The sequence below is a fragment of the Coregonus lavaretus genome, assembly GCF_964263955.1.
Source record: "Coregonus lavaretus genome assembly, chromosome: 1".
Taxonomy (NCBI): domain Eukaryota; kingdom Metazoa; phylum Chordata; class Actinopteri; order Salmoniformes; family Salmonidae; genus Coregonus; species Coregonus lavaretus.
Window position 1 is genome coordinate 24,170,011 of NC_139988.1, and position 24,194 is coordinate 24,194,204.

The following is a 24,194-nucleotide window of genomic DNA, read 5'->3' on the forward strand; positions in this document are numbered from 1 at the left end:
TAGCGCGAAAAATAACAAGAAAAGCACTGCTGACAACGAATGAAATAACCTGAACTAGCTGGCTAGCCAAGTCAAATCTTTTGACTTTGTTGGCTACCTATTATATATCTAACCGGTAGGCATTTGAGATGTATATGTGATTAGTGAAGTGATACGTTTCCAGCAAGGATCTAGCTAACGAAACATGTAAGCTTGCCTTGACTAAAACCAATAACGTTGACGCGTTAGCTAAAGTAATTTAGCCTCTCAGGTTAGCTGCAGCTATCTATAGCTAGTCATCTAAGTTAGCTATCCTCTAAACACACCTGCAAGTCGTCAGATCTCTAACGTTACAATGCAGAGGACCAAGTTGAAGAAGAACTCTGTGAGTATTTGCTCCCTTAATGATGCATGTAAAAGTAATAGCTGTCACATTAATAAGTAGCTCTCAGTTCCAATACATTACACATAGCTAAGTCAGTCATTGGACTAAGTCATTTTCTGTGTGGGGGAGTTTTGTTAAGAGCCCCGAAGCTCAATCTGAACATTAACACGCGTCACTTGGGGTATGGTTTTGTAAGCATAAGGACCTGCTTTCATATCATTAAGAAATCATTTTCAAAAAACAAACGGTTAAGACACACCTGCATATTTCAAAACATTGGGGTGTAGTGAGATACCCAATGGGCCGGACGATTCTCTTAGGTTGAAAAAACGTATATTAAAATCAATAAATCCGCCTTCATTAACACAATGGAAAAATCGAATAATGTATTATTGATGGCCAACCGAGAAAAGCTAATTTGTACAATTTAAGGCCATGTGGCCAAAAAATAATGCAGGCACTAGTAATGGTGGTGTGAGTATGCGGGTCTGGGCATAGGAGATGTAGTCATTTTTTATACAACGGGTGGGTCTAATCCCGAATGCTGATTGGTTAAAACCGCATTCCAGCCGGTGTCTATTCCACAAATTACCACTGGCTAAATCTGACATTAAAATGCCTATTTACTCTGTTCCATCTGACTGCGCAGTCCACTGTCTCATCAACCCAGTAATTTATAAACTTGATCTCCACAATGAAAAGCATCTAGACATTATCTCAAATTTCTTTTAGACTAACATTTCATTTTCAACAGCGAAGATTTGTATAAACCTTGCTGTTTGTCTTGCTGACATTTGCAACATTGTTTCAATATTCAAATTCGATCCCCAGCTGACCCATAGCAATGACCATGTCGGGAGTCAGCATGAGACAGGCAGGCAGGCAGCGCTTCTCAGCCAGTCGAAATCATGAATCAGCTGACATTGTTTTTCATGGATTATTACAAAGAAATGTCAATTGATAAAAGGTCAAATGAAACGAAGTGCAGCTAGATTGCAGTGTTTCTAACTTCAGTTTGAAATGATTGTGTTTGCTGTGTTGTTGGCTAGCTCCTCTGAATAAGTGTCCTGACGAGAGAGCACTTTATTTTTTGTACTTTTTACCCCTTTTTTCTCCCCAATTTTGTGATATCCAATTGGTAGTTAGTCTTGTCCCATCGCTGCAACTCCCGTACGGACTCGGGAGAGGCGACGGTCGAGAGCCATGGGACAAGGACATCCCGGCCGGCCAAACCCTCCCCTAACCCGGACGACGCTGGGCCAATTGTGCGCCGCCTCATGGGTCTCCCGGTCGCGGCCGGCTGCGACACAGCCCGGGATCGAACCCGGATCTGTAGTGATGCCTCAAGCACTGCAATGCAGTGCCTTAGACCGCTACGCCGCTCGGAGGCCCCAAGAGCACATTTTCTAAGCCAGTTGAAATCGCGCCTCATTAGCTTATTGTTATGGATGTGTCCAAATAAATATCACTAGAAAACAGCTTTAACAAATGCAAATGCAGCTACTGTTGTTATTCTGGCTGCACTGTTTGACTTGACTGTAAGTTAGCCGTAGTTGGCTAGCTAGCAAGCAAGGGATAAGAACGTTGCCAACCAGTATGGCAATGGAACATTTAGAACGAATGACTGGGAAGCGTCCATACAGAACAAAAAGACTGAACGACTGGGTCGCGTCTCTGGCAACCGAACCGATAGAACGAACGACCGGCTTGGGTAGCAACCCTAGATTTGTCGGGACTATATCTTGTGGAAGGATGAAATAGTATGAATAAATTCATCAAAATAACAGTTTTAATGAAAATATGTAAATCATTATTTGAATATGTTGGTAACCCATTGTATAAAAGTGATAATGCCCTCGAAGCTGGTGTTTGGAGGATATATTGGCACGGTTTGCCGGCCCTCAACTTCGTATCAGGCCTAACAACACCGTGCCAATATTACCTCCAAACACCGCCTTCTCGGGCATTATCACTTAATTGTGTGCATCTGTAAGTTGCTGTAAGTATGTGTATGTTTGTATTTGGTTAAAAATAATAATTATATATATATATATATATATATATATATCACACTATTTCTACCACTACCGTTCAAAAGTTTGGGGTCACTTAGAAATGTCCTTGTTTTTGAAAGAAAATCAAATTTTTTGTCCATTAAAATAACATCAAATTGATCAGAAATACAGTGTAGACATTGTTAATGATGTAAATGGCTATTTAAGCTGGAAACGGCTGCTTTTTAATGGAATATCTACATAGGCGTACAGAGGCCCATTATCAGCAACCATCAGTCCTGTGTTCCAATGGCACGTTGTGTTTGCTAATCCAAGTTTATCATTTTAAAAGGCTAATTGATCATTAGAAAACCCTTTTGCAATTATGTTAGCACAGCTGAAAACTGTTGTGCTGATTTAAAGAAGCAATAAAACTGGCCTCCTTGAGACTAGTTGAGTATCTGGCGCATCAGCAATTGTGGGTTCGATTACAGGCTCAAAATGGCCAGAAACAAATAACTTTCTTCTGAAACTCGTCAGTCTATTATTGTTCTGACAAATTAAGGGTATTCCATGCGAGAAATTGCCAAGAAACTGAAGATCTCGTACAACGCTGTGTACTACTCCATTCACAGAACAGCGCATACTGGCTCTAACCAGAATAGAAAGAGGAGTAGGAGGCCCCGGTGCACAACTGAGCAAGAGGACAAATACATTAGTGTCTAGTTTGAGAAACAGATGCCTCACAGGTCCTCAACTGGCAGCTTCATTAAATAGTACCCGCAAAACACCAGTCTCAACGTCAACAGTGAAGAGGCGACTCCGGGATGCTGACCTAAGCAGAGTTGCTAAGAAAAAGTCCAGTGTCTGTGTTCTTTTGCCCATCTTAATCTTTTCTTTTTATTGGCCAGTCTGAGATATGGCTTATTTGCAACTCTGCCTTTTCAGGTGTGCAAACATAATTGCAAAAGGGTTTTCTAATGATCAATTAGCCTTTTAAAATGATAAACTTGGATTAGCAAACACAACGTGCCATTGGAACACAGGACTGATGGATGCTGATAATGGGCCTCTGTACACCTATGTAGATATTCCATTAAAAAGCAGCCGTTTCCAGCTACAATAGCCATTTACAACATTAACAATGTCTACACTGTATTTCTGATCAATTTGTTATTTTAATGGACAAAAAAGTTGCTTTTCTTTCGAAAACAAGGAAATGTCTAAGTGACTCAACTTTTGAATGGTTATATATATATATATATATATATATATATATATATATATATATATATATATATCATACATACAGTTGAAGTCGGAAGTTTACATACACTTAGGGTGGAGTCATTAAAATTCGTTTTTCAACCATTCCACAAATTTCTTAATAACAAACTATAGTTTTGGCAAGTCGGTTAAGACATCTACTTTGTGCATGACACAAGTAATTTTTCCAACAATTGTTTACAGACAGATTATTTCACTTATAATTCACTGTATCACAATTCCAGTGGGTCAGAAGTTTACATACACTAAGTTGACTGTGCCTTTTAAACAGCTTGGAAAACAGCTTCTGATAGGCTAATTTACATAATTTGAGTCAATTGGAGGTGTACCTGTGGATGTATTTCAAGGCCTACCTTCAAACTCAGTGCCTCTTTGCTTGACATCATGGGAAAATCCAAAGAAATCAGCCAAGACCTCAGGAAAATGAATTGTAGACCTCCACAAGTCTGGTTCATCCTTGGGAGCAATTTCCAAACGGCTGAAGGTACCACGTTCATCTGTACAAACAATAGTACACAAGTATAAACACCATGGGATCCCCCAGCCGTCATACCGCTCAGGAAGGAAACGCGTTCTGTCTCCTAGAGATGAACGTACTTTGGTGTGAACAGTGCAAATCAATCCCAGAACAACAGCAAAGGACCTTGTGAAGACGCTGGAGGAAACAGGTACAAAAGTATCTATATCCACAGTAAAACGAGTCCTATATCGACATAACCTGAAAGGCCGCTCAGCAAGGAAGAAGCCACTGCTCCAAAACCGCCATAAAAAAGACAGACTACGGTTTGCAACTGCACATGGGGACAAAGATCGTACTTTTTGGAGAAATGTACTCTGGTTTGATTAAACAAAAATAGAACTGTTTGGCCATAATGACCTTCGTTATGTTTGGAGGGAAAAGGGGGTCGCTTGCAAGCTGAAGAACACCATCCCAACTGTGAAGCACAGGGGTGGCAGCATCATGCTGTGGGGGTGCTTTGCTGCAGGAGGGACTGGTGCACTTCAACTGTGTATGTGTGTATATATATATATATATATTACAGTGAGGGAAAAAAGTATGATCCCTTGCTGATTTTGTACATTTGCCCACTGACAAAGAAATGATCAGTCTATCATTTTAATGGTAGGTTTATTTGAACAGTGAGAGACAGAATAACAACAAAAAAATCCTGAAAAAAGCATGTCAAAAATGTTATAAATTATTTGCATTTTAATGAGGGGAAATAAGTATTTGACCCCTCTGCAAAACATGACTTAGTATTATGGGGCAAAACCCTTGTTGGCATTCACAGAGGTCAGACGTTGCTTGTAGTTGGCCACAAGGTTTGCACAAATCTCAGGAGGGAATTTGTCCCACTCCTCTTTGCAGATCTTCTCCAAGTCATTAAGGTTTCGAGGCTGACGTTCGGCAACTCGAACCTTCAGCTCCCACCACAGATTTTCTATGGAATTGAGGTCTGGAGACTGGCTAGGCCACTCCAGGACCTTAATGTGCTTCTTCTTGAGCCACTCCTTTGTTGCCTTGGCCGTGTGTTTTGGGTCATTGTCATGCTGGAATACCCATCCACGACTCATTTTCAATGCCCTGGCTGAGGGAAGGAGGTTCTCACCCAAGATTTGACGGTACATGGCCCCGTCCATCGTCCCTTTGATGCGGTGAAGTTGTCCTGTCCCCTTAGCAGAAAAACACCCAAAAGCATAATGTTTCCACCTCCATGTTTGACGGTGGGGATGGTGTTCTTGGGGTCATAGGCAGCATTCCTCCTCCTCCAAACACGGCAAGTTGAGTTGATGCCAAAGAGCTCCATTTTGGTCTCATCTTACCACAACACTTTCGCCCAGTTCTCCTCTGAATCATTCAGATGTTCATTGTCAAACTTCAGATGGGCATGTATACGTGCTTTCTTGAGCAGGGGGACCTTGCGGGCGCTGCAGGATTTCAGTCCTTCACGGCGTAGTGTGTTACCATTTGTTTTCTTGGTGACTATGGTCCCAGCTGCCTTGAGATCATTGACAAGATCCGCCTGTGTAGTTCTGGGCTGATTCCTCACCGTTCTCATGATCATTGCAACTCCACGAGGTGAGATCTTGCATGGAGCCCCAGGCCGAGGGAGATTGACAGTTTTTTGTGTTTCTTCAATTTGCGAATAATCGCACCAACTGTTGTCACCTTCTCACCAAGCTGCTTGGCGATGGTCTTGTAGCCCATTCCAGCCTTGTGTAGGTCTACAATCTTGTCCCTGACATCCTTGGAGAGCTCTTTGGTCTTGGCCATGGTGGAGAGTTTGGAATCTGATTGATTGCTTCTGTGGACATATGTCTTTTATACAGGTAACAAACTGAGATTAGGAGCACTCCCTTTAAGAGTGTGCTCCTAATCTCAGCTCGTTACCTGTATAAAAGACACCTGGGAGCCAGAAATCTTTCTGATTGAGAGGCGGTCAAATACTTATTTCCCTCATTAAAATGCAAATCAATTTATCACATTTTTGACATGCGTTTTTTCTGGATTTTGTTGTTGTTATTCTGTCTCTCACTGTTCAAATAAACCTACCATTAAAATTATAGACTGATCATTTCTTTGTCAGTGGGCAAACGTACAAAATCAGCAGGGGATCAAATACTTTTTTCCCTCACTGTACATACACAAATAAATGATACACACCAGTGTTCCCACATGGCCATTTCTCAATTTTACAGTGCTTGTTTACAGAAGAAAAGAGGCGACCACCTTTGCTAATTAGCTATGTTGCGTGCTCCGAGCACCTGTGTGTAAGCCTAACTCGGGAAGTGGAGTTTTGTCGATAGAGGCACCCATAACTGTGTGGATCTGTGCAAAACTACAACAGTAAGCGACAGATTGAAATTCACTGGGGGGAGGGGTGGTCCAAGGGTTGTCAAACTTTTTTTTTTTTTTTTCAGCTTTGGGGAGGGTTGTGTGTGTTATTTTTTTTTTTTTGGGCACAGGGCAGGGTAATGTTTTTTCCCTGGTTTACATGTTATGTTCTGATCATATTTAAGCAAAAATGCCAGAGGAGGTGTACATGCTGAATGGCATAATGAAATGCGTCACGATGTAAACAGGGCATTATTTAAGCAATAAAGCCTGAGGGGGTGTGGTATATGTCTAATGTACCATGGCTAAGTGCTGTTCTTATGCACAACGCAACTCGGAGTGCCTGGACACAGCCCTTAGCTGTGATATATTGGCCATATACCACAAACCCCGGAGGTGCCTTATTGCTTTTAAAAACGGGTTACCAACGTAAATATATTTTGGGTCATACCCGTGGTATACGGTCTGATATACCACAGCTTTCAGCCAATCAGCATTCAAGGCTCGAACCACCCAGTTTATATAATTTACCTATAAACAATGGCTTGACTTACTTTTGATATTACCCTAATCAATGTATAAACGTTTGTGAAGGTATGGCTATTATTTAGCTACTGCAGGCCTATAATATGAAGGCAGTGTGATCTGGCGCTCCAACTGACTAACAATTGAACTTGAGGTGAGGAAGTCTGTTTCAGGCCTACCAGAGTTACTCCTATAATCTAACAATATAATGCTTATATTTTATGAAAAATATTTGGATCTAAAATTAACGAATTAGCCTCCTTCTGTACTTCTATCTGTATAGCAGATGCAGTAGCCACCTGACATAAATAATTGCATGTCGGTGTTGTAACATGCAACGGCATATCTCTCTGGGGTTAGGCCGAAGCTTCTCTTCCTTTATAGATATAGGCTATACAGTGCCTTCGGAAAGTATTCAGACCCCTTTACTTTTTTCCACATTTTGTTACATTACAGCCTTAGTCTGAAATGGATTAAATAAAAAAAAATCCTCATCAATCTACGCACAATACCCCATAATGACAAAGCGAAAAAAGGTTTTTAGACATTTTTGCAAATGTATTAAAAATAAAAAACGGAAATATCACATTTACATAAGTATTCAGACCCTTTGCTATGAGACTCGAAATTGAGCTCAGGTGCATCCTGTTTCCATTGATCATCCTTGAGATGTTTCTACAACTTGATTGGAGTCCAACTGTGCTAAATTCAATTGATTGGACATGATTTGGAAAGGCACACACCTGTCTATATAAGGTCCCACAGTTGACAGTGCATGTCACAGCAATAACCAAGCCATGAGGTGGAATGAATTGTCAGTTGAGCTCCGGGACAGGATAGGAGAGAGATGCCCACCAATAACACAGTGGCCTCCATTATTCTTAAATGGAAGAAGACTCTTCCTAGATCTGGCAGCCCGGCCAAACTGAGCAATCGGGGGAGAAGGGCCTTGGTCAGGGAGGTGACCGAGAACCCGATGGTCACTCTGACAGAGCTCTAGAGTTCCTCTGTGGAGATGGGAGAACCTTCCAGAAGGACAACCATCTCTGCAGCACTACACCAATCAGACCTTTATGGTAGAGTGGCCAGAAGGAAGCCACTCTTCAATAAAAGGCACATGACAGCCCACATGGAGTTTGCCAAAAGGCACCTAAAGACTCTCAGACCATGAGAAACAAGATTTTCTGGTCTGATGAAACCAAGATTGAACTCTTTGGCCTGAATGGCAAGTGTCACGTCTGGAGGAAACCTGGCACCATCCCTACGGTGAAGCATGGTGGTAGCAGCATCATGCTGTGGGGATGTTTTTCAGCTGCAGGTACTAGGAGACTAGTCAGGATGGAGGCAAAGATGAACAGAGCAAAGTACCGAGCGATCCTTAATGAAAACCTGCTCCAGAGCGCTCGGGACCTCAGACCGGGGTGAAGGTTTACCTTCCAACAGGATAATGACCCTAAGCACACAGCCAAGACAACGCAGGAGTGGCTTCGGGACAAGTCTCTGAATGTCCTTGAGTGGCCCAGCCAGAGTCCAGACTTGAACCCGATCAAACATCTCTGGAGAGACTTGAAAATAGCTGTGCAGCAACACTCCCCATCCAACCTGACAGAGCTTGAGAGGACCTGCAGAGAAGAATGGGAGAAACTTCCCAAATACAGGTGTGCCAAACTTGTAGCGTCATACCCAAGAAGACTCGATACTGTAATCGCTGCCAAAGGTGCTTCAACAAAGTACTGAGTAAAGGGTCTGAATACTTATGTAAATGTGATATTTCAGGGATATCTTTTATGACAGATTTGCAAAAATTTCTAAAATCCTGTTTTTGCTTTGTCATTAGGGGGTATTGTGTGTAGATTGAGGAAAAAAGTATTCAAACGGGGGATTGTGGAGGCCAGGTCATCTGATGCAGCACTCCATCACTCTCCTTCTTGGTCAAATAGCCCTTACACAGCCTAGAGGTGTGTTGGGTCATTGTCCTGTTGAAAAACAAATGATAGCCCCACGAAGCCCAAACCAGATGGGATGGCGTATCGCTGCAGAATGCTGTGGTAGCCATGCTGGTTAAGTGTGCCTTGAATTCTAAATAAATCAGTGTCACCAGCAAAGCACCCCCACGCCATAACACCACTTCCTCCATGCTTTACGGTGGGAAATACACATGTGAAGATCATCCGTTCACCCACACGCATCTCACAAAGACACAGCGGTTGGAACCAAAAATCTCAAATTTGGACTCCAGACCGAAGGACAAATTTCCACCAGTCTAATGTCCATTGCTTGTTTTTCTTGGCCCAAGCAAATCTCTTATTATTGGTGTCCTTTAGTAGTGGTTTCTTTGCAGAAATTCGACCATGAAGGCCTGAATCACATAGTCTCCTCTGAACAGTTGATGTTGAGATGTGTCTGTTACTTGAACTCTGTGAAGCATTTATTTGGGCTGCAATTTCTGAGGCTGGTAACTCTAATTAACTTATCCTCTGCAGCAGAGGTAACTCTGGGTCTTCCATTCCTGTGGTGGTCCTCATGAGAGCCAGTTACATCATAAATAAATTCCACAAATTAACTTTTAACAAGGCACACCTGTTAATTGAAATGCATTCCAGGTGACTACGTCATGAAGCTGGTTGAGAGAATGCCAAGCGTGTGCAACGCTGTCAAGGCAAAGGGTGCCTATTTGAAGAATCTCAAATATAAAATATATTTTGATTTGTTTAACACTTTTTTGGTTACTACATGATTCCATATGTGTTATTTCATAGTTTTGATGTCTTCACTATTATTCTACAATGTAAAAATAAAGTAAAAAATAATGAGTAGGTGTGTCCAAACTTTTGACTGGTAGTGTACATCTCATACAGTGGACACCTAAGCCTATAGGACTATGCATGCAATGCCCTGATACATTTAGTACTCAAATCTCTGACAGCTGAACCTTGAGGTGGACAATTAGTATTTTAGGAAAGTAGCCAAAAAAAAAGTCTCAAGTTTTGCGTATGCTACACATTGAAACACAAGGAATAGTGTTTTTGTCATTTGTTAATGTCTCATTTGGCCTCGTTTATTGATGTCACTGGCTGCGCCAGGTCGGCTCTGAATGCATACGGATGTCTGTAAAATTTCTAAAATGTCCGGTAAATTAAAGTCTTCCCCGTCATGTTGTCCGGCGCCAAATTTTCCTAAAGAAAAGATGAACGGAGCAAAGTACAGAGAGATCCTTGATAAAAACCTGCTCCAGAGTGCTCAGGACCTCAGACTAGGGACGAAGGTTCACCTTCCAACAGGACAACGACCCTAAGCATACAGCCTAGACAACGCAGGAGTGGCTTTGGGACAAGTCTCTGAATGTCCTTGAGTGGCCCAGCCAGAGCCCGGACTTGAACCCGATCTAACATCTCTGGAGAGACCTGAAAATAGCTGTGCAACGACGCTCCCCATCCAACCTGACAGAGCTTGAGAGGATCTGCAGAGAAGAATGGGAGAAACTCTCCAAATACAGGTGTGCCAAGCTTGTAGCAGCATACCCAAGAAGAATCAAGGCTGTAATTGCTGCCAAAGGTGCTTCAACAAAGTACTGCGTAAAGGGTCTGAATACTTATGTAAATGTGATTTTTCTGTTTATTTATAAATTTGCAAAAAATTCTAAACGTGTTTTTGCTTTGTCATTATGGGGTATTGTGTGTAGATTGAGGGGAAACAATTGAATCAATTTTAGAATAAGCTTGTAACGTAACAAAATGTGGAAAAAGTCAAGGGGTCTGAATACCTTCCGAATGCATTGTATATTTTTATAGTCACACCGGATAGGTGCAGTGAAATGTGTTGTTGTACAGGGTCACTATTGTAGTACGGCGCCCCTGGAACAAATTAGGTCGATGTGCCCTTGAGCAAGGCATTTAACCGAATGTTATTTTTTTCACCTTGTCGGCTCGGGTATTCGAATCAGCGACCTTTCGGGAGTAGCTAGCTAGATATATTGTCATACTTTTAGTTACTTCCTCTACTGGTTGTCTGGGTGGTTGTTCCTTATGCTGCTGGAAATTTGAGATAAAATGTCCACAGGAAAAGTATAACCCAACATACCTTTTAAAAACGTTCAGATTTCACCTGAAGCATGCGCACACAATGTAAATACATGTTTTTAATTGTTTGTGCACATGCTTCAGGTGATAGACATATGAATGCACTAGTACCCGTTTTTTACCAAGTCTGTTTAATAATACTTTCCTGTGGATATTTTGTCTCATTACAATATAATAACTGATTCGGAGGGGTTGGGTTAAATGCGGAAGACACATTTCAGTGAATGCATTGTTGTACAACTGACTAGGTATCCCCCTTTCCCCTAACACCACAAAGTCTCTCTGCTAATTTGCTGTACTTTGTTCCAGGTAATTGGAGGCCATCAGAAGACACTCTCTTCATTTTTCTACCCGAAGAAGCTCAAGGTGAGTCTTGAGTTATCTTCTGACTATTTTGTCTCAATGGACAAACGGTATTATTGTTGCTTTTTTCTCCTTTATCGAGCTAAGGTCTTTTTAAGTGAGTATGTGAGCATGCTGACGCCTTTACTCTTTCTTATTGAATTATCCTCACTCTGTGTAGAATTGTTGACAAACTTAAGTCTGACCTTGGTTTCAGGAGTCAACACCTCCCTCAAAGAAAACTATATGCAGCATAACTGAGACAGACTCCTCAAATGTCACCTCTAACAAGCGCAGTGTCCTGGGGGGCATTGAAAATTCTCCCCTCTCTTTTGACCCCTTATCTGTCCCAGAGACCCCCGACAGCCAGATCAGAACCTCTCACCCTGCCAGCAGGCCTGAAGGTGGGCATCTCTCTCCTATCTGCCGCAGCCCGCGCTCCAAAGGGGGCAGCTTAATAAGGGAAAATTCTCCCAAGGCAGCTATGTTCTCCCTGAGGAGTAAGATCAGTCCCCCACCCCAGGTACAGACGGGCACCAAGAACAGTAGCATGCAGCGTTGCTCTGTGAAAAGACTGTTAAGTCCCGATGACGTGCAGGTTGTCAAGCGTCCCAAAACCATACCAGTAAAGAGGCCCTTCATTAGCCCTCTGCAGAAGTCTCTCCTCCATGGAGAGGACTTCCTGAGCGAATGCTTGCAGGTCATTGGTGACACTCAAAACTCCAAAGGTACTAAATCCCAGCAGGGCACAGGCCTAGTTGGCAAAGCTGTGAATAGCAGAAAGACATCCAAGGCTGATCAGATACTCTTTGAAGGTTGCAGTGTATTGACATCAAGAGCCAAGGAGAAGATGGGAAACGTAGTGCCATCATTAAAGCCACTGTCTGTCAAAAGAGCTTTGTCCTTGTCCTCTAATGAGAGCTCTCTCCCCAGCAGCTTGAGTGAATGTGAAGAGGAGTGTGCTTTTACTGTCATTACAGAACAGAAAGACGCCACAGAATACAATAGCTGCCCCACAGACTTGAATACAAGCGGTGGGCATGTGATCTCTCCTAGCTGTGAGAAGCCTAGTAGTGTCCCTGTCAGGAATGGAAAAACTAGACTTCCGTGTCCACCCAATCCCAATAAGAGCTTAATGGAAGTTGAAAGCAGTGCTGTCAGAGACTGTGGCACTGACGGGAAAGGAGTCACATCATCAGAAGACCACCTGGAGGGGCTGGAGGACAACTGGTTTGACGACAAAATGGAGGAGAGCTTCAGTAACACTAAGAAGGAGAAATCCAATGCTGGGTATGATGAGCACATCTAACTTACTAGGCATAGACTTTTTTATATGCCTGAAATGCCTTTTTCCTGGTATGGAGTGAAATTTGAAGAAATGACCCTTTTTGTTGTTTATTTCACTAACCAGTAAAAGGAAAGGCATCCCAGACCATGTTATTCTGACCACTGGGCTGCACAACCGCTACTGGATACTAGATGTGCAGGAGGTCCATGGTGATCGTGGCTCTGTGGAGAAACATCTGACCATCACTGCCTCCAAGACCTCCCATCCTACTGAGATCTGCATTCTGAAGGATGGATGGTAATTTTCTGCACAATACATTATTTTTGAATTATTTTATATACCCAAATGAGTGGAAAAAACATTAAAAACACCTGCTCTTTCCATGACACATACTGACCAGGTGTATTGAGGTGAAGCTATGTTCTCTTAATGATGTCACTTGTTAAATCCACTTCAATCAGTATAGATGAAGGGGAGGGGACAGGTAAAAAAAAAAAAAAATTAAGCCTTGAGACATGGATTGTGTATGTGTGTCATTGAGGGTGAATGGGCAAGACAAAATATTTAAGTGCCTTTTGAACAGGGTATGGTAGTAGATGCCAGGCACACCGGTTTGTGTCAAAAACTGCAACGCTGCTGGCTTACTCATGCTCAACAGTTTCCCGTGTGTCTCAAGAATGGTCCACCACCCAAAGGACATCCAGCCAACCTGACACAACTGTGGGAAGCATTGGAGTCAACATGGGCCAGCATCCCTGTGGAACGCGTTCGACACCTTGTGGAGTCCATGCACTGACGAATTGAGGCTGTTCTGGTGGCAGAAGGGGGGTTGCAAGTCAATATTAGGAAGGTGTTCTTAATGTTTTGTACACTAGGTGTATCAACCTCAATATATTTTTTTGCACATGTTGGTACATGATTCTGGGTAATATTGCTCAAGTTTATTTTCAGACAGACAATATAGATCATGTGAAAATAATAGTATGTCTTGCCTTCTCTAGGGAGTCGACACCAGTGTCAAGGGGTGATGTGGTTCACCTGGAGGGCCAATGTGTCTCAGGGATCTGGCTGATAGACAGGGAGTCAGGATTCTTGGTGCTTCTCCCTGACGTGCTCATATCTGGCACTAGCATCGCCAGCGGGATCCGCTGCATGAGACGGGCCGTGCTGGGAGAAATGTTCAAGGTATGGCCATGAAATACCAGGCTAAGTTCGTCTATCTGTTTATGAATTGATTGACCGACCTTGTTATAATGATATGTAATCCTCACCTTTGCCTTAGAGTTTCGACGGAGGCTCCAAACAGATGCTGAACGGTACGATAGTTCATGAAATCTTCCAGAAAGCTGCAATGTCTGGAGACTTCTCTATGGAAAGGCTGCAACTGCTGGCCAACCAAGCCCTCCTCAGCCCCAACTACCTGGGAGACATGTAAGAGTCATTATGCTATACCATACCATCATAATTCATACATTGATATTGGGAGTTTCTTAGGAAATGTTAAAGGGATACTTCAGGATTTTCCCAATGAAGCCCTTTATCTACTTCCCCCGAGTCAGATGAACTCGTAGATAACATTTGTATGTCTCTGCGTGCAGTTTGAAGGAAGTTACTAACTAGCGTCAGCGCAATTGCTAACTGCTAGCATGCCTTCATACTGGATGCAGAGACATTAAAAATGGTATCTGTAAGTTCATCTGACTCTGGGGAAGTAGATAAAGGGCTTCATTGCCAAAATTCCGAAGTATACCTTTAAAGATGCAATATGCAGAAATTGCACCTCCATTTCCTGGTTGCTAAAATTCTAAACAAGCAAGTATAGTGTAGAGAATCATTGTACCATCTAAACCGCTGGGAAATATATTTTCCATATCCAAAGATATTGTATTTTCACCTGTTTGAAGCTGGTGAACAAAACCGAAAGTAAAAGACACAAAAACTTAAGCACGGGAAGCCTAGAAATAGCGCACATTGAACAAATGTACTGCTTGTTAGACTTGCTTTCAATGACATATCTATAACCCACAATTTTATGTGAATTTGGTTGCCCAAAAAGTTACATATTGCAGCTTTAAGTGTGGGTTTTATTGTGATTCTTCTCCATCCCCCTCATAGGTACACCCTGAAACTGACTCAGGAGGACATGAAGCAGGAGATTTGGGAGTACCTGCCTGCACTGACAGAATGGGCCAGAGATTACCTTCACACCTCTCCACAGGCAGGCAAGAAACTGTTAACTCTCAAATTGTGAGTAGTACCAACTCACCCCACCCCTAACTCTGTCTACTGGACAAATGAATTTGATTCTCCATTCTATATCTTAAAAAAGAAAAAATAATCTTTGACAGACTGTCATAAAAAAATTTTTGGTGCTCCCCACACACAGGCCAAGTGACGGGGCACTGAGCAGGCAGGACTCAGCATGCAGCATCACTGTCACAGACTTTGTGGACATCGAGGAAAACATTTGGTCGCCACGTTTCGGCCTGAAGGGGAAAATTGACGTGACGGCAGGGGTGCGTATTCATCGCAGGGGCAGGCCTCCACTCAACAGGGTAATGCCTTTGGAGCTGAAGACTGGCAAAGAGTCCAACTCCATTGAACACCACAGCCAGGTACTGCACCAGTGGAACGAACACACACACAGTCTGTGGCAGTCAGATAGCAAATACTGAGCTTTATGAACCATCCATGCAATATGGCTGCAACAGTGCTCAAACCAATAAATACTATTGTTGTTGTCCAGGTCATCCTTTACACGCTGATGAGCTTAGAGCGACGCAGTGATGCAGAGGCAGGATTCCTGCTCTACCTGAAGACTGGCAACATGCATCCTATAGTCGGGAACCACATGGACAGAAGAGGTAAGCCCTTATCACAAAAAGATGTACAGTGCCATATGACAAAGCAAAAACAGGTTTTTAGAAATTGTTGCTAATTTATTAAAAATGGAAATATCACATTTACATAAGTATTCAGACCCTTTACTCAGTACTTTGTTGAAGCACCTTTGGCAGTGATGTACAGCCTCGAGTCTTCTTGGGTATGACGCTACAAGCTTAGCACACCTGTATTTGGGGGGTTTCTCCCATTCTTCTCTGCAGATCCTCTCAAGCTCTGTCAGGTTGGCTGGGGAGCATTGCTGCACAGCTATTTTCAGGTCTCGATCGGGTTCAAGTTAGGGCTCTGGCTGGGCCACTAAAGGACATTAAGAGACTTGTCCCGAAGCCACTCCTTTGTTTTCTTGTCTGTGTGCTTAGGGTCGTAGTCCGGTTGGAAGGTGAACCTTTGCCCCAGTCTAAGGTCCTGAGCGCTCTGGAGCAGGTTTTCATCAAGGATCTCTCTGTACTTTGATCTGTTCATCTTTGCCTCCATCCTGACTAGTCGCCCAGTCCCTGCCGCTGAAAAATGGTGCCAGGTTCCCTCCAGACGTGAAGCTTGCCATTCAGACCAAAGAGTTAAATCTTGTTTTCATTAGACCAGAGAATCTTGTTTCTCATGGTCTGAGAGTCTTTAGGTGCCTTTTGGCAAACTCCAAGCAGGCTGTCATGTGCCTTTTACTGAGGAGTGGCTTCCTTCTGGCCACTCTACCATAAAGGCCTGATTGGTGGAGTGCTGCAGAGATGGTTGTCCTTCTGGAAGGTTCTCCCATCTCCACAGAGGAATTCTAGAGCTCTGTCAGAGTGACCATTGGGTTCCTGGTCACCTCCTTGACCAATACCCTTTTCCCCAGATTGCTCAGTTTGGCCGGGCGGCCAGCTCTAGGAAGATTCTTGGTTGTTCCAAACTTCTTCCATTTAAGAATGATGGAGGCCACTGTGTTATTGGGGACCTTCAATGCTGCAGACATTTTTTGGTACCCTACCCCAGATCTGTGCCTCAACCCAATCCTGTTTCGGAGCTCTACGGACAATTCCTTCGACCTCATGGCTTGGTTTTTGCTCTGACATGAACTGTAACTGTGGGACCTTTATATAGACAGGTGTGTGCCTTTCCAAATCATGTCCAATCAATTGAATTTAGCACAGGTGGACTCCAATCAAGTTGTAGAAACATCAAGGATGATCAATGGAAACAGGATGCACCTGAGCTCAATTTCGGGTCTCATAGCGAAGGGTCTGAATACTTATGTAAATAAGGTATTTCTGTTTTTAATTTTTAATAAATTATGGGGTATTGTGTGTAGATTGCTGAGGATTTTTATTTAATCCATTTTAGAATAAGGCTGTAACATAACAAAATGTGGAAAAAGTCAAGGGGTCTGAATACTTTCCGAAGGCACTGTATATGGAATTTGTTTTCTATGGGGAACTTAGTTTTTATTGATTTCTTTTGAGACAGGACCTCCATACAGTGGCTTGCGAAATTATTCACCCCCCTTGGCATTTTTCGTATTTTGTTGCCTTACAACCTGGAATTCAAATGAATTTTTTGGGGGTTTGTATCATTTGATTTATACAACATGCCTACCACTTTGAAGATGCAAAATATTTCTTTTTGTGAAACAAACAAGAAATAAGACAAAAACACAGAGAACTTGAGCGTGCATAACTATTCACCCCCCCAAAGTCAATACTTTGTAGAGCCTCCTTTTGCAGCTGCAAGTCTCTTGGGGTATGTCTCTATAAGCTTGGCACATCTAGCCACTGGGATTTTTGCAAAACTGCTCCAGCTCCTTCAAGTTGGATGGGTTCTGCTGGTGTACAGCAATCTTTAAGTCATACCACAGATTCTCAATTGGATTGAGGTCTGGGCTTTGACTAGGCCATTCCAAGACATTTAAATGTTTCCCCTTAAACCACTCGAGTGTTGCTTTAGCAGTATGCTTAGGGTCATTGTCCTGCTGGAAGGTGAACCTCCGTCCCAGTCTCAAATCTCTGGAAGACTGAAACAGGTTTCCCTCAAGAATTTCCCTGTATTTAACACCATCCATCATTCCTTCAATTCTGACCAGTTTCCCAGTCCCTGCCGATGAAAAACATCCCCACAGCATGATGCTGCCACCACCATGCGTCACTGTGGGGATGGTGTTCTCGGGGTGATGAGAGGTGTTGGGTTTGCGCCAGACACAGCGTTTTCCTTTATGGCCAAAAAGCTCAATTTTAGTTTCATCTGACCAGAGGACCTTCTTCCATATGTTTGGGGAGTCTCCCAAATGCCTTTTGGCGAACACCAAACGTGTTTGCTTATTATTTTCTTTAAGCAATGGCTTTTTTCTGGCCACTCTTCTGTAAAGCCCAGCTCAGTAGAGTGTACGGCTTAAAGTGGTCCTATGGACAGAGACTCCAATCTCCGCTGTGGAGCTTTGCAGCTCCTTCAGGGTTATCTTTGGTCTCTTTGTTGGCTCTCTGATTAATACCCTCATTGCCTGGTCCATGAGTTTTGTTGGGCGGCCCTCTCTTTGCAGGTTTGTTGTGGTGCCATATTCTTTCCATTTTTTAATAATGGATTTAATGGTGCTCCGTGGGATGTTCAAAGTTTCGGATATTTTTTTAGAACCCAACCCTGATGTGTACTTCTCCACAACTTTGTCCCTGACCTGTTTGGAGAGCTCCTTGGTCTTCATGGTGCTGCTTGCTTAGTGGTGTTGCAGACTCTGGGGCCTTTCAGAACAGGTGTATATATACTGAGATCATGTGACACTTAGATTGCCCACAGGTGGACTTTATTTAACTAATTATGTGACTTCTGAAGGTAATTGGTTGCACCAGATCTTATTTAGGGGCTTCATAGCAAAGGGGGTGGATACATATGCACACACCACTTTTCCGTTATTTATTATTTGAAATAAGTTCTTTTTTTCATTTCACTTCACCAATTTGGACAATTTTGTGTATGTCCATTACATGAAATCCAAATAAAAATCAATTTAAATTACAGGTTGTAATGCAACAAAATAGGAAAAATGCCAAGGAGGGTGAATACTTGTGCAAGGCACTGTAGTTGACTCGTTCTCTTTCTCTCTCTGTCAGAGCTGTTGAAATTAAGGAACACGCTGGCGCATCACGTTGGCAACAGCATGGAGGAGGAGGGCCAGACACGGATGGCACCTCTGCCAGGGATCATCACAGACAGACAGGCCTGCAAGTGGTGTCCCCAGATCAGGAACTGTGCTCTCTATGACCGGTACAACTACCTTCCTTCCAGAGGGACAACTACTTGTACTTATATGCTGATAGGAGATTTAGGATGACAGCAACTTGATGCCCTTAAAAATCAACTGACTTGTGTGCGCACAGGGCCGTTGAGAGCAGGGCTCCAGGCTACTACTCCAGTGATGCGCAGCAGTCGTTGGTGCAGCAGGAGAGTGAGCACCTGAGAGAGGCCCACCTGCTCTACTTCAGCCACTGGCTGCTCCTCTGTGCCCTGGAGACCCACACCATGGAAAGGAAGGGAGGCCGGCACAACATCTGGCTGCAGTCTGCCCAAGAGAGGTCAGGAAGGAATCTTGTCTTTGTAGCCCAATCCTATCGGATAATGTGGTCATTTAGCAGATGTGTTTATCCAATGTGACTTACAGAACTGTCAGCATTGACATGTGAGCTGATATAGTGTTGGAAATGACAGGATCAATAACGTATGTCTAATTCAGTGGCTTTCAACCTGTGGTCCGCAATTATTTCTATAAAATAAATGGGGGGGGCTGGGGCACTATAATTATTTTATAAACAATTGTACATTACTTTTCACTATGTAAATAGTTTAACAAACATCCATCTGTAATAATAGGTATTTAATCTGTTACATTCACTGATATAAAATGTACTCTAAATTTGAACGCTAAGACATTAAAAGTGCTGAAAAAATAAAAGTTAGGAACCGCTGTCTAATCTGTTCTTGGTTTCCAGGGAGAAGAGTGGGGGGTGTATGGGAAACATGCATCTGATTGGCCCAGTGAAGAACCAGTCAGACAGTGTTTATATCCACCGTTTTGAGCGCCATCGTGGCAGGGAACAGGGTGTGACTGGGTTGATTGTTGGCGACAGAATTGTGGTGAGCGACCATGATTTGCGGCTAATCGGTGTGGCAGCTGGATACGTCACAGACGTGAGCAGCACTGCAGTGAGCTGCTCCCTGGATCGGTAAGATGGCAGTATCAATGTCTCTCAAAACACTATGGGAGTCTGGGAATGGGATGTTTAGGGAGTTTTTTTTATATGTGTGTGTATGTATATGTATGTTTTAGCTCGTTTTTTTGCCATTTGTGTGTGTGTCTTCTGAAGTTGAAGCTGTTTTCCCCCTCATCTCCATAGGGACCTTTCAAAGTGTTCCTCTGACGTTGTGTTCCGACTGGACCAGGACGAAGGGGTAATGGGACTGAGCACCCATCTGGTCAACCTCTCCAAGCTGATGGAAAGCTCTCTTCCAAGGTCTGTTCAGTACTACTGCCTGAAATGGAAAACTATGGAGAAAATAAAAAAAATGGAACATCATACCTCTGTTTAATAATAGGTAATAACTCATGGCTTCACCTCCCCTTTGCAGTGAAAGACTAAGGGAGCTGATAGTGGATTTCCGCCCTCCTCAGTTTATAGACAACCTCAGCAGTGTGTTGCCCAGGGAAGCTAAGGACACAGTCGCCAACATCCTGAAAGGTGGGTCCTCTGATTGGTTAACCCTGTTCCTCTCTCTCTCCTTTGTGTCTCACTTTAGTTGCTACCTTTTTATATAACCAGTTTATTTGAATGCTAACTTAATTTCAAAGCTCTTCAGTGAACTATAACACTAACTTGGTCTTTCATCTCTGTCCCAGGGCTCAACAAACCTCAGAAACAGGCCATGAAAAAGGTGTTGCTCTCCAAAGACTATACGCTCATAGTTGGGATGCCCGGCACTGGGAAAACCACCACTATATGCACACTGGTAAGAGCGATGTTTGTAATTTCCCTGGGTGTGTTCATAAATTCAATCTGGAGTGCCAGAGTGTGCTCAGAGTGCACTCTGGGCGTTCGTAAATTCAGAGCATTGTCAGATTGTCTGTTCGTAAATTCAGAGCCTTTCGCTCTCGGAGCATCAGAGCGCACACTGGAAGCTCTGGCTGAGGAGTAGGGTTGATCCAAGCGTTCTGACCTGACAACGGCAGTCAAGCACCCAAGCTAACTGGCTAAAGTTGGATAGCTTGCTAGCTAATTCGAGACACAAATGAGAGAACACCTCACTCTGACCATTTTACTTGCCCTAGCTGAGCTGGTTAGGCAGTTATCATTTTATCCTGAGTGTTGGTGACTGTAACTGTGCTGCTGGCAACAATTTAATTACGCTTTTTTGCTGACGTTTACTGACACCGGACATATTCAACGGGTGTTGAGCGTTCGCAAATTCATCAGTTATTCTGCGCTATGGCACACCCAGACGAGAGTGCTCTGAAATCGGAGTAGATAGCCAGAGTGAATTTACGTGCAATGTATGTATGTGTGAATGTGATGATCAACATTGGAATGAAAGGTTGTTGACTCTCCCTCCTTCTCTTTGTCCTTACTCAGGTGCGTATTCTCCATGCATGTGGCTTCAGTGTGCTGCTGACCAGCTACACCCACTCTGCTGTGGACAACATCCTGCTAAAGCTCCGGAGGTTCAAGGTGGGCTTCCTGCGTCTGGGCCGGGCCCAGAAGGTCCACCCAGACATCCTGGCCTACACAGAGGAGAGGTGTCGGGCCAATGGCATCCACACACTCCCTGAGCTGGAGAATCTTTACAACAAGGAGGTGAGTGGGATAGAGCCAACATAAAGGAGAGATGCTCTGCCACCCAACTATGTTGCACTTAACCCAGGCTTAGGAAGAGCAGTTCCATGATTAGGGCTGTTACGGTGACCATATTACCGCCACACCGGCGGTCACGAGTCATGACTGCAGACAAATTCCATGTGACCATTTAGTCACGGTAATTAGGCTTCTCCAAGCTCTGATGCTGCTGGTGGTCATTAGTAGCCTACCAAACTTGCTAACTGCCTAGTACTCCGCACTCCATTGTTCCTCTAATCACTCTGAAATCAATGCTAATCTAATCTAATCAAACACATGACCTCGTTGCGCAACATTTCTATAGGCTATGCAATTGCATGAGTAAACCGAGTGATGGCCTTAATTTAAAAGAGGAGGATCCCATCAGCTTTCTATAGGCTAGGCCTACTATATTTATTTCTCAACTTTCCTAATATTAAGCACATTGCTTGTCTTTACAACAGGAGAATAGCCTACCTGGCTGGCATGAAAATGAACCACGGGAAAAACGTCTTCCATTCACTATTTAAGTGCATAGATGACATCATTTTTTGCCCCCTGTTTCGATACAGGTGCATGATAAAGGTCCATTCTAAATCAAAACAAATTTCAATATTAGCCTATCACTTGTGAATATATATTATCACTTGTGACTGAAGCCCAGCATGTGCAGTAAGGCAAGAAACAGCACATGCCTTTTTTTGTAACTTTTTGAAATCATACCCATAGGCCTATATGTTTTGATAAGGTTTGTATCACAACTAAACTGGCCAAATAACTTCTTAAAATTAAGCACATTATTCCGCTTTACAACAGGTGTAGAGCCTAACTGGCATACATACGCAGCGCGTGAGTTTCAAGTTTGGGGAAGATAACTGCCGTGAGACTGGCAGTTATTTGCTTGACAATTGCCGGCTGACAAAGTTTCATGACCGGCACAGCCCTATCCATGATCTAGAATTGTTCAAATTGACTCTCAGAAGATGGCTGACCACAACCATTCAGAGACTACAGTTCTCATACAAAAACGTAATGTAATTTTCAGTCTCTCATAACCTTTCCCGTCTCATCTCCATAGCTGGTGGTGGCCACCACGTGCATGGGTGTAAAGCACCCCATTTTCTCCCGTCGTCGTTTTGACTTTTGCATTGTGGACGAGGCGTCCCAGATCAGTCAGCCAGTGTGCCTTGGGCCCCTGTTCTATGCCCAGCGCTTTGTCCTGGTGGGGGACCACCAACAGCTGCCCCCAATTGTCCAGAACACAGAGGCCAGGTGAGTAGATTCTAGTGATGGGGCAAAAATGTATACAGTTACATATCGGGATATTATCGTTTTGACAATATCGCAATATAATTTTTGCTCTAGATTGCTGTACCTTCACCAAAACACCAGTATTTTTCCTTCATAGCTTGTTCTCCGTCTTTTTAAATAGGTAGCCAATTTGTTTTATTTCCATGACTGATAAAAACTCATGGCTCTCTCTTGTCCCTCTGCAGCAGACATATATATGGTGAGCAATGTTTGGAACATCGACTCTCAAAAAAATCACAGTATCGAATTGCAATACATATAGAATCGCAATACATATTGTAACGGCACCAAAGTATCGTGATAATATTGTATTGTGAGGTCCCTGGCAATTCCCAGCCCTAGTAGATAAACTCCCACCACCTACCCCACCTCAGGGTCGATGAAACTAAACTTACCATAAGAGTGTGGACTCTTGGAGTAGAGTTTCCTCTCTGTTTCTAATGTTTTACGTCATCAGGTCGTTGGGTATGGACGAGAGCCTATTCAAGCGTCTCGAGCGTAACCGTGAGGCTGTAGTCCAGCTGAACGTCCAGTACAGGATGAATAGGTGGGTTATTCTTCCTTACAAAATAATTTCAACTATTTCAACATTTAACATTTCAACGTCAATCTGTTTTTCTCAAAGGTTGCTGTTTTCTTTCGTCACACCCTACGTTTTTACACTCATTTCCTGGTGTCCCCCACAGTAAAATAATGTCCCTAAGTAACACTCTGATGTATGGAGGGAGGCTGGAGTGTGGCTCAGAGCGGACGGCCAGCGCCATGCTGACCCTGCCCTCCCAGGGCTCTGTCCAGAGGGAGCTGGCGCTGGGTCTGGGCCGGCCGGAGGACCTGGCTTGGGTCCAGGCAGCTCTGGAGCCCCTCAACCCTGTCTGCTTCCTGGACACCACCCAGGTCAGTCTCTCGCTCTCTCTCACGCCAATTGTATTCTTACAATACTCCTCTTTATTTTGTTGACTATATTTTACATGACTCCACAAACCTAAATAAGCATTTAAGTGTGGTTTGTTAGACGTGTGTATTGTGTATATGTGTGTAACTGTGTTATTGGACCTGTATATGCATGCCCCTCCTTTGAGTGCCTCACTGCTGCTCTGTCTGGCAGGTTCCAGCCCTGGAGACAGTTGACAAGGGGGGAATCAGCAACCAGACAGAAGCTGCTCTGGTGCACGGCATAGTCAGCCTGCTACTGAAGGTGGGAGCTTCAAAAAAAGTCAAATGAAGTACACACATTTCAATTCATTCATCTGCTTTACATACAATCTCTGTCATTGCTGTGAGTCTATGTACTGTGTATCAGAACAGCATAACTGTCTTGAAGGAAGTATGCAGTAATCTGTCACTGCTTCCATGTCAATTTCTTTGTTCCCCTTTGGTTCAGAATGTCACTCAGTGCTCTGTTTTGTGCTTGCTCTGTACTGATCCATGTAGAGGTAGAACTACAC

General features: G+C 43.4%; 1 protein-coding gene across 1 annotated transcript in view; it reads left to right on the plus strand.

Annotated features, from left to right (window-relative positions):
- dna2 (DNA replication helicase/nuclease 2) overlaps nt 1-24,194 on the plus strand; it is a 25,323-nt gene continuing 1,129 nt past the window's right edge. Inside the window, exons 1-20 of the mRNA XM_084170906.1 lie at nt 1-364; nt 11,395-11,451; nt 11,645-12,717; nt 12,839-13,012; nt 13,717-13,900; nt 13,998-14,146; nt 14,831-14,962; nt 15,102-15,330; nt 15,462-15,579; nt 18,688-18,841; nt 18,955-19,149; nt 19,564-19,797; nt 19,969-20,085; nt 20,201-20,310; nt 20,469-20,578; nt 21,199-21,420; nt 22,517-22,710; nt 23,207-23,296; nt 23,436-23,643; nt 23,855-23,944. Coding sequence (XP_084027032.1) covers nt 335-364; nt 11,395-11,451; nt 11,645-12,717; nt 12,839-13,012; nt 13,717-13,900; nt 13,998-14,146; nt 14,831-14,962; nt 15,102-15,330; nt 15,462-15,579; nt 18,688-18,841; nt 18,955-19,149; nt 19,564-19,797; nt 19,969-20,085; nt 20,201-20,310; nt 20,469-20,578; nt 21,199-21,420; nt 22,517-22,710; nt 23,207-23,296; nt 23,436-23,643; nt 23,855-23,944 — 3,870 coding nt within the window. The 5' untranslated portion in view covers nt 1-334. The remainder of the gene's footprint in view (nt 365-11,394; nt 11,452-11,644; nt 12,718-12,838; nt 13,013-13,716; nt 13,901-13,997; nt 14,147-14,830; nt 14,963-15,101; nt 15,331-15,461; nt 15,580-18,687; nt 18,842-18,954; nt 19,150-19,563; nt 19,798-19,968; nt 20,086-20,200; nt 20,311-20,468; nt 20,579-21,198; nt 21,421-22,516; nt 22,711-23,206; nt 23,297-23,435; nt 23,644-23,854; nt 23,945-24,194) is intronic.